Source organism: Simochromis diagramma, unplaced genomic scaffold, assembly GCF_900408965.1.
Source record: "Simochromis diagramma unplaced genomic scaffold, fSimDia1.1 OVJJ01000317.1, whole genome shotgun sequence".
Taxonomy (NCBI): domain Eukaryota; kingdom Metazoa; phylum Chordata; class Actinopteri; order Cichliformes; family Cichlidae; genus Simochromis; species Simochromis diagramma.
This window is the reverse complement of record NW_024386994.1, coordinates 2,229,710-2,246,850: the sequence shown is the minus strand read 5'-3', so window position 1 is coordinate 2,246,850 and position 17,141 is coordinate 2,229,710. Positions and strand designations below refer to the sequence as shown.

Here is a 17,141-nt window from a genome sequence, read left to right as displayed (position 1 = left end):
CATTGTCTGGAAATCAATAATAGTTATGATGTCTAACGTGTGTCAACTATAACGTGAGGTATTATTTCCTGTCTTAAAGCAGTGTTTCTGAGGTGTCACAGATCAATTATGGTTCCTTTTGTGCCACAACTAGAACTATGGAGATACCAAAAGCCCATGTTTGTATATGTAATGAGCTTTGTAAGTTGCAAATTCACCGTTAGTTATTATGTTATAGATGTAGAATTGGCGTGACATTGTACTGATGTATTCTTTACACTCTTTATTGTCCATGATTGAGCTTCTGTGAGTAGGATTTTCTTCTAGTGAATAGAGTTCTTTGTACATTTTCCTAAATGTTGGTATCCATCACATCCCTTCTTCACCATATTGATTAATTGTCTTCCAGGTCTTCCTGACTTTGTCACGCCTGTCGGCTTGACAAAAGCCGACAGACAAAACTGAGACATAACCGTCTCAGTTTTGTCTAACTTATTTGAACTGTCCCTCCGATGTTTTCATTTCTAATCTTGTCCATCTTGGTCATTCCCAATGTAAAAATGTGAATCTCGAGCCACCACAATCCCCCCGCCCAACTCAATTACTCAAACACCAAAACCATAGTAAACCCAAAGACTAACAAAACATTTACTTGCATACGTTACATAGTGTGTTACCAGTGGTGGCCAACCACTTTCAGATAGCTTGCATCTGTTATTCTTGTTTTCTGACCTAAACCATGCAGTGTCTTCCTCAGACATAAGTAACAGATAACTGTTGTTATATAAATATTGTTGTTCATATTCAGGTTATGTAAATATTGTCTACAGTTTGTGGTTGAGTGGTGTTGAATGACCTCATGATGTTATTATACTTAGAAGTTCTAAGTTCCAGAGTATCCAGAGTCATATGGAGAGAGAATGTAGCACTGTTCACAACATCACTGACCTCTGTGGGAGTAAAGTTTAGGTAGCTGCTCTCTATTGTGTTGGCACATGGCATTGAAGAAGTGGAAGAATTATATCCTTTAAATCTACTTACAGCACTTTCAGAAATATATCTACTCTAATGAAAGTTATTCCCCACTGCTGTGTAGCCTATTTTTGTAAGTTTCAATGTTATTAAGCAATGGTCTGACTTTTTAGGGAATACTGTTAAGTGCTTGGTTTCTACACCATATAGCACAAGATGCAGAATATGATTAAAGCGGTGGGTGGGCTCATTTACATTTTGAGTCTAGCTAATTAAATGCAGTGTTTAGGCTGTTGTTTTCAGCATCTACGTGAATGGTAAAATCACTCACTATCATATTTTTGTATTAAGTCAGCAGTTCGGAAAGACTCAAACTGGTCAGTCAGGGCTCAACCACCGTGTCTGATATCTTCTTTGCTTTTTTCCTATGGACGGTTCATTTGTTCCTCCATGCCTGAAAATCAATGGATTAGAGATGGGGGCAATCCCTGGTCCACATACTCAGATGAAAAACGGGCCTTTAGAATTTTTAAGAAAAATGTGTACAAAGAGTTGATTGATCAGTGCTGTTTCTTTATTTATAAACAGTTTCATTTTTCTTTTTTGCCTCAATCATGAAGTCTAACACTATTGGCTGCTCTGAACATGTGATCATCTTTCCTTAACAAAAGACATACTGTGACACTTCTGCTTGGCCATTCACACACAGTCTTCTCTAACAAGAGTGGAGACGGGTTTGAGATTCTTTTCATTCAGCAGGATTATTTAAAGACAATGACACCTGCGAAGTTTGTCTTTTGTCTAACATGTGTGCTCTTAGGGGAAATGGGTGAGTTTATGGTTTTGAAACTGCAGTCTGAATATATTTCCATGCTTTTAAGGGTCTATAAAATGTATTTGCTCTGTCTTTTATTTTACTTCAGCTCAGGTGAACAACCAGGAGTTCTTCTCGTCTGGTCATCAAGAAAGACGTTTCATATCAGTTAGAACTGGGGACAGCGTGACTTTGCATTGTTCCAGTAAAAATGGTGTAACTCCACGGTTTTACTGGTATAAGCAAACATTGGCAGAGAAACCAAGACTCATTTCTACCTTCTATGTATATGAACAAAATGCCACATTTCACAGTGAATTCAAGAGTGATCCACGCTTCACCCTGGATACTCAAACAGGTCAAAATAACCTAATAATCTTGGATGTGCGCATTTCAGACTCAGCAACTTACTACTGTATATGTTCCTATTTACACACATCAACATTTTCAGAGAGCATTACTGTTGGTGTTAAAGATTCAGACTTGAACATCAAGGCTGTGGTCCAACAATCAGCTTCTGAAACCATCCAACCAGGAAGCTCTGTGACTCTGAACTGTACAGTACACGCTGGGACTTGTGATGGAGAACACAGTATATACTGGTTCAAAGACTCTGAAGAATCTCACCCTGGACTCATTTACACCCATGGAGGCAGGAATGATCAGTGTGAGAGGAAAGCCAACAGAAGAACACACACCTGTGTCTATAACTTGACAATCACCAGCCTGAATGTGTCTCATGCTGGGACCTACTACTGCGTTGTCGCCTCATGTGGACACATACTGTTTGGAGGAGGAACCACGCTGGTGTTTGGAGGTAAGTAGCAGTATAGAACCCATATCTGTGACTGTTATTTTATTATCTATCTTAAAAGAAAACCTAAAATATAGAGAAGTCTGTGCTCAGAATTCTTGGCTCTTTACAGATGAGGTAAAATCTCTTGTCTTGGTGTACGTCTTGAGTGGAGCATTGACTTTTACCTCCACCCTGGTTGTTTTACTGGCTTTTCTTCTCTACAAGATGAGCAAAAGAAACCACTTCAAATCAGGTACTGGAAAAAAGTGCTGCATTTGACAGCTTTTATTCACTGATTTGGACTTTTAAGTGAGACTGCTGTTTTTGTATTTTACATTCAGGCCATCAACAAACAAGACTTTCAACTACCTCTGCAGAGGTACGTTTCATCTGTTCAGATTAAAGTAATATTGAAAAATATTTTAGCACATATTACTTTGAAATATTTTTTTCCAGAAACTGTAATTTGATCTACCTCTCAAATTTGTTTTTACCAGGGTAGCCATGATGCAGACAACCTCCACTACGCTGCTTTAAGCATTAACCTGCCCAACAGATTGAAAAGACAGAGGAAAACTCAGAATGAATGTGTTTACTCTAGTGTCAAGCAGTAGGTTACATTTTCTCCACTCTAGTGAGACAAAAAATCCACACTGTCACGGGGTTTGTGTTTTTGGTTTAAGTTATACTCTGTGGATTATGGTTTTCTGTTTGTAATATATTTATAGTTGCTGGTTTCTAGGTTTCTGTTCTGTTTCTGTGCCTCCTCTTTGTTCTTGGTAAAAGTTTAATTCTGTTCTCAGTGAGTTGTATGCTTAGTCTTAGTTTCTGTCTTTATGTCGTCCCTGTGTTCCACGTCTAGTTACTTTTGTCTCTGTGCTTAAGATTCCCTCTGTTCCAGAGTCTGTCAAGTCTGCATCTTCGCGGATCTTTCATGTGTTATAATGGATATAATAATGGATTGGATTTATATAGCGCTTTTCAAGGCACCCAAAGCGCTTTACAATACCACTATTCATTCACTCTCACATTCATACACTGGTGGAGGCAAGCTACAGTTGTAGCCACAGCTGCCCTGGGGCAGACTGACAGAAGCGAGGCTGCCATATCGCGCCATCGGCCCCTCTGGCCAACACCAGTAGGCAAGTAGGGTAAAGTGTCTTGCCCAAGGACACAACGACCAGGACAGAGAGCCCGGGGATCGAACCGGCAACCTTCCGGTTACAGATGCGAATCCCAACCCCCTGAGCCACGGTTAGGCTATGTCCTCTCTATTTTTGGTAATTCCACGCCGGTGGAAACCCAAACAAAACAGGCGTTAAGAGGCTCTAATGTGGCCCATGTCACCCCTACTTGCGGCCCGCATAATGACGTGACGAAATACTTTTAAAAAATATTGTTCAAAAATTTATAAATATGGAGGCAATATGCAGAGTGTTACAGGCATAGCCCTAAAGAATGCCCCTCATAGACCCAGTTGTAAGTAAAAGCTATTAAGACTCAACTGTACACTGTGTTCGTGTTTTCCTCCGAAACAATAAGTTCTGTTGAAGCAGCCTTTCAACGCCTCTCTCTGTCTCTCGCTAGCAAAGTTGACCCAGACAACAAAGTAAAGCTAGTTTTCAGCTACGAGCCTGACACGAACCTGACGTATTAACCAGAGGTCCCTATACTACAGTTCGGGGCCGCAGACCTGTTTTATATACGCGTGAAACAGTTTTCTATACGAGATCGCTGCAAAAAGTGCAGCCTTACCTAATGTCCACTCTACTGTTACTCATTTTATATTAAGATTTAAAAATCCAGTTGTTATTGGTATGGCGAATAATCTTCAGTAATAGTAATAATTCACACAGCAATAGTACATTCATGTAGTTGTAAAAAGCATGATAATATATTAAGTAATCAGAATACGTTACTCTCATTGAGTAACGTAACGGAATACGTTACAAAATACATTTTGGGGCATGTATTTTGTAATCTGTAGTGGAATACATTTTAAAAGTAACCTTCCCAACACTGTTCTTAATAAACATAGTACACATGTATAACAAGTGAGATGTTAGGTTAGGATGCTTTTATTTTTATTTCAGTAAACATTCAGAACCTACAATACACAGCTGGTGTTTGGAAGAGAATAGAACAAATATTTCAAATATCATCGGATCATTTTTGGAGCAGCCTTCCAGATCTCCACGTAGTAACATGCTTTTTTTAGACTTGAGTGTGTTCCCACCTGTTCCCCATCCTCTTGTTTTCCTGCCCTTGTATTTAAGCCCCGTGTAGTCCTCTGTTGCTGGTTTGTCTGCTTGTCATCCTCATTCTTCATTTGCGTTGTTCCCTCTGTGGATTAGGTTTTTTCTAGTTCTTTGTCTCAGGTTGTGTGTTTCTCGTTAGCTTTCCCAGTTTAGGTTTTTCGTAGTTTAAGTCACTGCCATTCTCTACTTTTCTTTGTACTTCATCCACACTGAAAATAAAGCTCACTCAGTGTATGCCAGTTATCAGTTCCTGCACTTGGGGCCTTCCCTCATCACTCCACATGTCTGCCACTGCAGCCGTGACACATGCATTCATTAGATGTTGACATCCAAATTGTGTGCAATGTAATGTGATCTGGGGCTTTTGTGTTTCTTTTTTTAAATAAACCTGTAGTTATGTTGTATTATATATATATATATATATATATATATATATATATATATATATATATATATATATATATATATATATGTATATATATATATATATATATATATATATATATATATATATATTATAGTCACCTCTTTCTATCTTGTAATCAATATTCTTGAACTCACTTAAAGAAAATGATGTGTGGTTGTGGTCTTCTAAGCAAGTTTTGGATGTGAATAAAGAAAACCAGATCTTCAACCAGGCCTGATTCTTCAAGTATTCAGTATTAAAATTGCCTTTTTGAGTTCACTTACAGGGAGTGCAGAATTATTAGGCAAATGAGTATTTTGTCCACATCATCCTCTTCATGCATGTTGTCTTACTCCAAGCTGTATAGGCTCGAAAGCCTACTACCAATTAAGCATATTAGGTGATGTGCATCTCTGTAATGAGAAGGGGTGTGGTCTAATGACATCAACACCCTATATCAGGTGTGCATAATTATTAGGCAACGTCCTTTCCTTTGGCAAAATGGGTCAAAAGAAGGACTTGACAGGCTCAGAAAAGTCAAAAATAGTGAGATATCTTGCAGAGGGATGCAGCAGTCTCAAAACTGCAACGCTTCTGAAGCGTGATCATCGAACAATCAAGCGTTTCATTCAAAATAGTCAACAGGGTCGCAAGAAGCGTGTGGAAAAACCAAGGCACAAAATAACTGCCCATGAACTGAGAAAAGTCAAGCGTGCAGCTGTCAAGATGCCACTTGCCACCAGTTTGGCCATATTTCAGAGCTGCAACATCACTGGAGTGCCCAAAAGCACAAAGTGTGCAATACTCAGAGACATGGCCAAGGTAAGAAAGGCTGAAAGACGACCACCACTGAACAAGACACACAAGCTGAAACGTCAAGACTGGGCCAAGAAATATCTCAAGACTGGTTTTTCTAAGGTTTTATGGACTGATGAAATGAGAGTGAGTCTTGATGGGCCAGATGGATGGGCCCGTGGCTGGACTGGTAAAGGGCAGAGAGCTCCAGTCCGAGTCAGACGCCAGCAAGGTGGAGGTGGAGTACTGGTTTGGGCTGGTATCATCAAAGATGAGCTTGTGGGGCCTTTTCGGGTTGAGGATGGAGTCAAGCTCAACTCCCAGTCCTACTGCCAGTTTCTGGAAGACACCTTCTTCAAGCAGTGGTACAGGAAGAAGTCTGCATCCTTCAACAAAAACATGATTTTCATGCAGGACAATGCTCCATCACACGCGTCCAAGTACTCCACAGCGTGGCTGGCAAGAAAGGGTATAAAAGAAGAAAAACTAATGACATGGCCTCCTTGTTCACCTGATCTGAACCCCATTGAGAACCTGTGGTCCATCATCAAATGTGAGATTTACAAGGAGGGAAAACAGTACACCTCTCTGAACAGTGTCTGGGAGGCTGTGGTTGCTGCTGCACGCAATGTTGATGGTGAACAGATCAAAACACTGACAGAATCCATGGATGGCAGGCTTTTGAGTGTCCTTGCAAAGAAAGGTGGCTATATTGGTCGCTGATTTGTTTTTGTTTTGTTTTTGAATGTCAGAAATGTATATTTGTGAATGTGGAGATGTTATATTGGTTTCACTGGTAAAAATAAATAATTGAAATGGGTATATATTTGTTTTTTGTAAGTTGCCTAATAATTATGCACAGTAATAGTCACCTGCACACACAGATATCCCCCTAAAATAGCTAAAACTAAAAACAAACTAAAAACTACTTCCAAAAACATTCAGCTTTGATATTAATGAGTTTTTTGGGTTCATTGAGAACATGGTTGTTGTTCAATAATAAAATTATTCCTCAAAAATACAACTTGCCTAATAATTCTGCACTCCCTATAATGCTTAATGAGTCCTGCATTTGTTTCCTACCACTCAGCTGTTTCTGGACAGTTAAAGTGTGAATGATGTCCTTTTGTCTGTGTTAACCTGGTGGTAAAATGGCAACCTCTTCAGGGTGTACCCCTAATTTCACCCTATGGCAGTTGGGATATGCTCTGCAACCATGAATTGGACAAGCATTAGAAAATAAAGAACAAACGAAGGGAAAGAAAGAAAGGTAGAAAGTGTGTCTTGTGATTGTCTCATTATTGTATGCTTTCTTCTTCTATTTATTGCCTGTATGTTTAGGATTGACATGTCGTTTTCTTTCTTTCTCTCCTCCACGTTTTCCCTCTCTAAAATATCACAGAAGTGCCTCTGGAGAAAGCCCTTCTAATTCCTCAAGCCTTCTACAGCAAGTTAGATAAAAGCAACTGTGTGTTTCCTCACACAGTGCTCACTAGTGTTTAGACACATTTGTCTCACTTACTCAGCAGATGAATCAAAGATTTCTTACCTTGTTCACCTCCTCAGAGGAAGGACTCTCAGATGGGCTTAGGCCATTCTCAACTGCAGCAAGGATTTGTGTTGTGCTGAGTTTACCAGTGATTTTAAAAGTGTCTTTGATAAGTAAATTAACCCAATGCTGCACCATATGGCTGCAACAACAGCTTGTTTGTTTAGTTAGCAACAAGAGCAGATGAGTGTGGCTGATTACATTCTGGAGTACGCTGGTTGGGAAGACAAGGCTCTTTGTGGTGTATACGTGGCATAAATCCTCATATGAGAGATAAATTAACCACTAAAACCTGTACAAATCCCATGATGCAAACATTCTTCTGATTTATCTGCACTGTGATTAATGATCACCATCCTTAAACTGTTCCCACAAAGTTGGAAGCATGAAATTGTCCAGCATGTCTTGGTGTGCTGAAGCATTAACAGTTCTATCACTGGGGTTGTGCTGAGCTCCTGAAAAAACAACCCCACATCATAATCCCACTCCACTACACAGTGCCTTATGCCACTGCATCCAACACGTTGGAGTGAAAAAGGTTATATAAGGCTTTGATGCAGCTGCTTAGGCATGGAACCCATTACTTGAAAAAGTAGTTCAATAGTTCAATTGTTAGTGTCACAACGAGACTGAACGGACTCACGCACAGGCTCTGGGTTGGGAACAATAAAGAGTCTTTATTTACACTCTCCACCTTCACCTCCAAATACCAAGTTGTATTTGCACTTTAATCAGCTGATTTCAATTAATGTGTCAGAGGAAGAACATAGAGAACAGTCTACAACATGAATATGGGTATTACTTTTACTTGTATTGCACAAACGGACAAGAGCACGATGGTAAAGTGCAAACTTCCCGAGCACAAAATTACACCAAAACTAGGTCTAATTACTAAAAAGACAGTAAATATAGACAGAGGCCTGATAGTATTGCAGTTACCAAACTTACAGAAAAACAACAAGGGAATAAAAACAGGTATCCAAAACTCAACCTGACAAAAAAAGGAGTAAAAACTTCAAATGACAGAAAATCCTAAAAACAAATTCACAAACACAAACTTTAGATAACAAAAAATTATATATATATATATATATATATATATATATATATATATATATATATATATATATATATATATATATATAGGATATTTAATGAGTTAACATCTAATATATCTCACCACTGATCTGTGATCTAAACCATGTTGTCCTTCTATTTTCTTTTCTCAGCTACTAAGTTTAACACTACAGACGTCAATGATCATGTGATCTAGTTTTCCATATACTGGGTAACTTCTGATTGGCCAGTAAAATCTAATCATCACTCTTAAAAGTGAAGAGTCGCCATTCTTTTATTCAGTACGACTGTTGGAACAATGGCATCTGCACACATTGTCTTCTACCTGATGTGTTTGTTCTTGGGTGTAATTGGTAAGTTTGTGTTTAACCACAGTCTAATTCTTTTAAGGTCTTTTTTCTCGGCTGCCATGTTCCACAATGTGTATTTGCTTTGTCTTTCATTTCACCACAGCTCAGAAGAACAACCTGCATTTATCCTCCTCTGTTCATGAAGAAACATGTTTTATATCAGCTAAATCTGGAGACAGTGTGACTTTACATTGTTACTATGAACACAGTGTTTCTGCACGATTTTACTGGTATAAACAAACTTTAGGAGAGAAACCAAAACTCATTTCTACCTTCTATATATCAGAACACTATTTAGTAAAATTTCATGGTCCATTCAAGAATAATGCACGCTTCAGACTAGATAATGAAAAAGGAAAAAACCACTTGATTATCTCAGACTTAAGTGTTTCAGACTCAGCAACTTACTACTGTATATTTTCCTATTTCTACACATTAATCTTCTTAGAGACCATTATTGTCAGTGTCAATGATTCAGATTTAAAAGTACAAGCTTTAGTTCATCAGTCAGCATCTGAGACCATCCAGCCAGGAGGCTCTGTAAGTCTGCACTGTATGGTGCACACTATGCTGAGCTGTGATGGAAAACACAGTGTATACTGGTTCAAAGACTCTGAAGACTCTCAGCCAGGACTCATTTACACCCATGGAGTCAGGAATGATCAGTGTGAGAGGAAAGACAACAAAAGCACACACACCTGTGTCTATAACTTGAGAATGGAGAGCCTGAATGTGTCTCACGCTGGGATCTACTACTGTGCTGTCGCCTCATGTGGACACATACTGTTTGGAAACGGGACCAAGCTGGACTTTGGGGGTAAGTCACTTTTTTAGCAGAGGTGACTCACATGGTATTATAAATAGGAGCAGATCATATTTGATGAACTGAAGATGAAAAGCTAAAAAGCTCTGTCACTTCTAGGATTTACAATTCAGCGAGATTCTGCTGCCCTGATGTATTTCTTAAGCGCAGCTTTAACACTCACCACCATCATCAGCGTGTTATCAACTTTTTTAGTGTATAAGATGAAAAAGAGGAACAACTGCCAATTTAAAGGTTAGAATTATCGTTCATATTTTACTGTTGTGTTTAAAAATAGTGGCATTTAAGTTTAAATCATTTCCTTTTTTTCTCAGCAGACTCAAACGCAAATGATTCTGTAAATTTAGAGGTGAGTTTTAAAGTGGGGAAGTTCATGTGTTTTTAGGAAATTACATTTGTTGTTGAATTGTTATCTTGATTCTTTTGGTCTCCAGAGCACCCAAGAGGACAACCTTCATTATGTTGCTTTGAGAAAAATTAGGACAAAAGGAGCAAGAAGAAAGACGAGCAACACCCAGGAGGAATGTGTGTACTCCGGTATAAAGTAAACAGTAGAAATGATGATACTTAGTATTACCTTTCTAATTGATTTAACTGCTAACAGAATTTGATCACTTGCATATGTTTGAAATTCCTGTAAATGTAATTCCAGTAGAAAATTTGTTTTGGATTTTGGGTTTGATGTATTTTTGAGGTTCTGTAATTTTTAGTTGTCTCTTTGAAGTTGTTGTTGTGTTGACTGTTTTTTATCATTTGAAGTTTTGATTCTTAATTTTGGTGAGTTTAATATTGGTTACTTCCATATTTTATTGTTGTATGCTTGTGATATGATTAGGTTTTTGTGGTGGTATTTACTGTATTCAAATGATGAGGCTTAGTTTTTGTGTAAAAATGTAAAATATTATTGTGAGTAGTAGTATCCCAAGTGTTCCCGTTTATAATGACTTTCTCCTGTGTGTTATTTCTGACCAGTTTAACATTCCCAGTTAGTATTTATAGTCCTGTCTTCCCTTTGTTCTTTGTCTCCGTGGCCTTATATCCCCACCCTCTGCTCCCTCTGGTTTCTGAGGATCTCTAAAATGATTTTTGGATTTCTGCTTTTTTCTATTTTGTAATTCTGTTTGCAACCTAATAAAAGATTAGCTTTCTGTCTGCCTTCAGTCCTACACTTTCATCATTAATTCTTCAAACTGTGGCAGGTTTGGCATCATTCACATGAAGGATAAACACACTGTATTTGTAAAGTACTTGAAACATGGAAACATAAAACTGTACTCAAATGGCCTCCACAGTCATCAGATTCCAGTCCCAAAGAGCATCTTTAGGATGTGGTGGAATGGGAGATTCACATTGGGGATGTGCAGATTCCAAATATACAGCAGATGCTATAATATCAGTATGGACCAATATGTCTGAGCAAGGTTTTCAGCACCTTGTTGAATCGATGTTTTGAACAGTTAAAGCAGTTCAAATCAGTGTTGGATACTGATACACAGAATTAAATTCAATGTCAATTCAGTTTTATGTAAATATTGCCAATTCAATCCAACAATCAACTCAAGGTGCTTTAAAATGTAAAGATCCAGCTTTAATAGAGATTATCCCAACAATAATCCCCAATGAGCAGCAATACTCACTTTTAAAAGGAAGAAATCTCCAGCAGAACCAAGCTGAGGAAGGCTTTGGAAAAATGGAGCTATAGAGGAGAAAATGGAAGAGCACAGAAAGACTAAGTTGGCCGGGACAGGTCCTTCCTTCTCTCTTACCTCTTCTATTTAAGTAGTAGTGCGACAGCTCTTGGGTGTCAGATTATTGTCTCAGTCTCAGGTGGTAACACATCAACCATCTTTTTTGTGCTACTTTGATTAGCAGGACATTCACGGATCGCCTTCTCTTCTGCTTCCTGCCAGTTCTTGACGCTCACTGCCCAACCATTCCCAGCCTGAAGTTTTCTGTGCATCAATCTGCCTAACTTTCTATTTTACCTCAGTTCATTTTTCTGGGCCTCAGCCTCCCCGCTCACCTGCACTACCACCAGTCCACGTAGTCCCCACTTCAGTCTCCAGCCTTATGTATCCCACCTCGTTCCTATATTGTGAATATGTGACTCCCTCCTGGTTTATCTGAGTTTTGTATTTTTCTGTTTTTTGGAAAGTGTTCAGTATTACAGCTGCCTTTTTGAGTTCACTTAATGCTTGATGGTAAATGGTAAATGGCCTGCATTTGTATAGCGCTTTACTCAGTCCCTAAGGACCCCAAAGCGCTTTACACTACATTCAGTCATTCACACACACATTCACACACTGGCAATGGCAAGCTACATTGTAGCCACAGCTGCCCTGGGGCGCACTGACAGAGGCGAGGCTGCCGGACACTTGATGAGTCCTTCATTTACGTCCTACGTTGCCTGCCACTCAGAGATGGACATCATTGTCACGTTCCTGGGTCTGTTGACCCAGAGTTTTATGTTTTTACTTTATTTGGATGTTGATGTTTAAGTTATTTAGGTGCACTAAGTTCATTTGTTTATTAGATTCCCTTTATGTTTTCAACCCCAGTGTTACATCTCCATTGTCCTTTATGTGTTTCATGTCTGTATGTCTTTTGTTATCAAGTTCATGTTGTCATGTCTGCTTTTCATTACGTTTCCTGTTTTATTTTGAAGAGCTCCTGTGTTCATTGTGTTTAGTTTTACACTTCCCCTGTGGCATCGTTATGGTCATTTGTTTATGCTGTTTCCCCACTGTGTTCCCACTTCCCTCATTAGTCTGCTGTGTGTATTTAGTCTGTGTTTTCTCATTCAGTCTTTGTCAGGTTGTCTTGTTTTCTATGCCATGCTTCAAGGTTTCCATGTTCCACGGCTCAGGTATTCATGTCCAAGATTATCTGTGTTCTTATCAGGGTCTTTTATGTTGTGCTTTAGTTCTCCCAGTTTAGGTTTCAGTTTTTCCCTTGCCCTCTTTGTTTGTAGTTTTTTTGCCAGCCCTCAATAAACAGCTCACTTTTTGTTTATATCAAGTTTTGTTTCATGTTCATTTGTGTCTGTATTTTGGGTCCACTCCTCACTCCATACAGTCTGCCTCAGCGAGACTGTGACAATTATTCAGTGTCCAAAATGGCTCTGTGTTAACCTGGCGGAAAAATGGCAACCTGTTCAGGGTGTAACCCTCCTTTCAGCCAACGGCAGTTGGGATATTCTCTGCAACTATGAATTGGAAAGTGAAGGAAAAGAAAGAAATGTAGAAACCAGAGACCAAGAGCCAACCCTCAGTTACACTTTGGGAGATTTGCAACAAGAGCAGAAGAGTGTGGCTGATTACGTTGTGTAATTTTGGGGGATTTTGGCAGAGTAAGCTGGTTGGGAACCAAGGCTCTCTGTGGTGTATACATGGCATAAATTATTATGAGAGATAAATTAACCACTAAAACGTGTACAGATCCCATGAGGCAAAAAAAATCTCATATATCTGTACTGTGATTAATGATCACCATCCTAAACTGTTCCCACAAAGGTGGAAGCATGAAATTGTCCAGCATGTCTTGGTGTGCTGAAGCATTAACAGTTCTATCACTGAGGCTGTGTTGAGATCCTGAAAAGCAACCCCACATCATAATCCCCCTCCACTAAACTTTACACTTGGTAGAGGGCAGTCAGGCAAGTACTGCTCTCCTCACACCTGGGAAGTCCAGACTTTACCATCAGATTGTCCGACGGAGAAGTGTCATCTGTCCCTGCAGAGAAGACGTCTCCACTCCTCTGGCATCCAGTGGTGGCATGCCTTACGCCACTGCATCTGACGCGGGGCATTTAGATGTATGATGTAAGGTTTTGATGCAGCTGGTGTCCATGAATAAAAAAACCCACTCCATTAAAATTATGTCGTTCAGTACTTCAATTTCTTGGAATTGTTAGTCTGTCTGGAAAATTGTGGTGCAGTGTACAGCATGGATATGAACTTTACTTTTATTTGTGTTGCACTAAAGGACGGGATCGTGATGGTAAAGTGCAAACTGCCCAAACACAAGATAACAAAAAAAACCTAGGCCTCATTGCTAGAAAAGAGTAAATATAGGAAAAGGAAAGACCTAAAAATATTGTAGTTATGATTACGGTCAAGAGAGGTGCTGAGCTGTCAACTGATCACCAACTGGTGGTGAGTTGGATCAGGTGGCGGGGAAGGCTGCTGGACAGACCTGGTGCACCGAAATGTATAATGCCTGGCAGAAGCCTCTGCACAAGAGATCATCAACTCCAGAATCCAACAGAGCTTTGACAGCATTCTGGGAGAAGGGAGCAGGAGATCGACAGATGGATTGGTATGGTGGCTCAGTTTACTGGTCGTTCTATGTCCCTACCCTCACTTATGGTTGGTTTCTGGGTGAGGTGTTCCCAGCACCTACCACTGGGAGGAGACCAGGACATGCTTGAGATATTATGTCTCTTGGTATTTCCCGGTTCAGGCTGGAGGAGGTGGCCGGGGAGAGTGAGGTCTGGGTTTCTCTTCTTAGGCTTCTGCCCCCACGACCCAGTCAAAGATAAACGGATGAAAATGAATGGATGGATGGAAAGTTACAATTAAATAACAAAGGAATAAAAATGGATATCCAAAACTCAACCTGACACAAACAAGAGTCACAACTTCAAATGACAGAAAATCCTAAACACAAATTCAAAAAGATAACAAAAAAATCCTACAGTGTTTTTAACATGAAAACTATTAAAAAAGATAGTGGCATATTTTGTGTGGTTGTGTAGTTAATTCACCATTTTTATATACATGAAATATTTCAAAATTATTAGCTATGGGTCTCACACTGCCCCACACAAACACATTGTCTACAGGACATTTAGTGAGTTGACATCATCTCAGCTACTAAGTTTAACACTACAGATGTCATTGATCATGTGACCTAGTTTTCCATGTACTGTGTAACTTCTGATTGGCCAGTAAAATCTAATCTTCACTCTTAAAAGTGAAGAGTCGCCATTCTTTTATTCAGTACGACTGTTTGGAACAATGGCATCTGCACACATTGTCTTCTACCTGATATCTTTGTTCTTGGGTGTAATTGGTAAGTTTGTGTTTAACCACAGTCTAATTCTTTTAAGGTCTTTTTTCTCAGCTGCCATGTTCCACAATGTGTATTTGCTTTGTCTTTCATTTCACCACAGCTCAGAAGAACAACCTGCGTTTATCCTCCTCTGTTCATGAGGAAGCACGTTTTATATCAGCTAAATCTGGAGACAGCGTGACTTTACATTGTTACTATGAACAGAATGTTGCTGCAATTTTTTACTGGTACAAACAAACTTTAGGAGAGAAACCAAAACTCATTTCTACTTTAGATAAGTCAGAAGACAATATTGTTCAATTTCATGGTCCATTCAAGAATAATCCACGTTTCAGACTAGATAATGGAAAAGGAAAAAAACACTTGATTATCTCAGACTTAAGTGTTTCAGACTCAGCAACTTACTACTGTATATTTTCCTATTTGTACACATTAATCTTCTTAGAGACCATTATTGTCAGTGTCAATGATTCAGATTTAAACGTACAAGCTTTAGTTCATCAGTCAGCATCTGAGACCATCCAGCCAGGAGGCTCTGTAAGTCTGCACTGTATGGTTCACACTATGCTGAGCTGTGATGGAGAACACAGTGTTTACTGGTTCAAAGACTCTGAAGACTCTCAGCCAGGACTCATTTACACCCATGGAGTCAGGAATGATCAGTGTGAGAGGAAAGACAACAAAGGAACACACACCTGTGTCTATAACTTGACAATGGAGAGCCTGAATGTGTCTCACGCTGGGATCTACTACTGTGCTGTCGCCCTATGTGGACACATACTGTTTGGAAACGGGACCAAGCTGGACTTTGGGGGTAAGTCACTTTTCCAGCAGAGGTGACTCACATGGTATTATAAATAGGAGCAGATCATATTTGATGAACTCAGGAAGAAAAGCTAAAAAGCTCTGTCATTTCTAGGATTTACAGATTCTGCTGCCCTGATGTATTTCTTAAGCGCAGCTTTAACACTCACCACCATCATCAGCGTGTTATCAACTTTTTTAGTGTATAAGATGAAAAAGAGGAACAACTGCCAATCCAGAGGTCTTATCTTATCTTATTTTACTGTTGTGGTTTAAAAATAGTGGCATTTAAGTTTAAATCATTTCCTTTTTTTCTCAGCAGACTCAAACGCAAATGATTCTGTAAATTTAGAGGTGAGTTTTAAAGTGTGGAAGTTCATGTGTTTTTAGGAAATGAGATTTCTTGTTGAATTGTTATCTTGATTCTTTTGGTCTCCAGAGCACCCAAGAGGACAACCTTCATTATGCTGCTTTGAGAAAAATTAGGACGAAAGGAGCAAGAAGACAGACGAGCAACACAGAGGATACATGTCTGTACTCCGAATATGTGTACTCCGGTATAAAGTAAACAGTAGAAATGATGATACTTAGTATTACCTTTCTAACTGATTTAACTGCTAACAGAATTTGATCACTTGCATATGTTTGAAATTCCTGTAAATGTAATTCCAGTAGAAAATTTGTTTTGGATTTTGGGTTTGATGTATTTTTGAGGTTCTGTAATTTTTAGTTGTCTCTTTGAAGTTGTTGTTGTGTTGACTGTTTTTTATCATTTGAAGTTTTGATTCTTAATTTTGGTGAGTTTAATATTGGATACTTCCATATTTTATTGTTGTATGCTTGTGATATGATTAGGTTTTTGTGGTGGTATTTACTGTATTCAAATGATGAGGCTTAGTTTTTGTGTAAAAATGTAAAATATTATCGTGGGTAGTAGTATCCCAAGTGTTCCCGTTTATAATGACTTTCTCCTGGCCAATCAGAAGCTACACAGTATATGGAAAACTAGATCACATGATCAATGACATCTGTAGTGTTTCTGACCAGTTTAACATTCCCAGTTAGTATTTATAGTCCTGTCTTCCCTTTCTTCTTTGTCTCTGTGGTTGTATATCTCCAACCTCTGCTCCCTCTGGTTTCTGAGGATCTCTAAAATGATTTTTGGATTTCTGCTTTTTTCTATTTTGTAATTCTGTTTGCAACCTAATAAAAGATTAGCTTTCTGTCTGCCTTCAGTCCTACACTTGCGTCATTATTCTTCAAACTGTGGCAAGCTTGGCATCATTCACATGAAGGATAAACACACTGTATTTGTAAAGTACTTGAAATATGGAAACATAAAACTGTACTCAAATGGCCTCCACAGTCATCAGATTCCAATCCCAAAGAGCATCTTTAGGATGTGGTGGAATGGGAGATTCACATTGGGGATGTGCAGATTCCAA

At 39.0% G+C, this 17,141-nt stretch overlaps 3 protein-coding genes across 5 annotated transcripts; all 3 read left to right on the top strand.

Moving 5' to 3' along the window:
• The first annotated feature begins 1,776 nt into the window (after positions 1–1,776).
• Positions 1,777–3,497, top strand: LOC120739097. Its single transcript, XM_040040761.1, has 5 exons — positions 1,777–1,780; positions 1,833–2,582; positions 2,692–2,814; positions 2,903–2,940; positions 3,059–3,497. Exons 1-5 carry the CDS (start codon positions 1,777–1,779, stop codon positions 3,173–3,175), a joined length of 1,032 nt encoding a protein of 343 aa, XP_039896695.1. The 3' UTR covers positions 3,176–3,497.
• Positions 3,498–8,944: 5,447 nt separating this feature from the next.
• LOC120739096 (immunoglobulin kappa light chain-like) lies at positions 8,945–10,058 on the top strand. Its single transcript, XM_040040760.1, has 3 exons — positions 8,945–8,999; positions 9,100–9,813; positions 9,919–10,058. Exons 1-3 carry the CDS (start codon positions 8,945–8,947, stop codon positions 10,056–10,058), a joined length of 909 nt encoding a protein of 302 aa, XP_039896694.1.
• Positions 10,059–14,739: 4,681 nt separating this feature from the next.
• On the top strand, positions 14,740–16,648 carry LOC120739188 (immunoglobulin kappa light chain-like). 3 transcript variants are annotated; one of them, XM_040040886.1, is made up of 5 exons: positions 14,740–14,892; positions 14,993–15,706; positions 15,812–15,937; positions 16,019–16,050; positions 16,136–16,648. In XM_040040886.1, exons 1-5 carry the CDS (start codon positions 14,838–14,840, stop codon positions 16,262–16,264), a joined length of 1,056 nt encoding a protein of 351 aa, XP_039896820.1. In that variant the 5' UTR covers positions 14,740–14,837; the 3' UTR covers positions 16,265–16,648. The 3 variants fall into 3 exon arrangements, with proteins under 3 accessions (XP_039896820.1, XP_039896819.1, XP_039896821.1); XM_040040885.1 differs by having other exon boundaries at positions 16,016–16,050; XM_040040887.1 differs by lacking the exon at positions 15,812–15,937.
• The last annotated feature ends 493 nt before the right edge of the window (positions 16,649–17,141 follow it).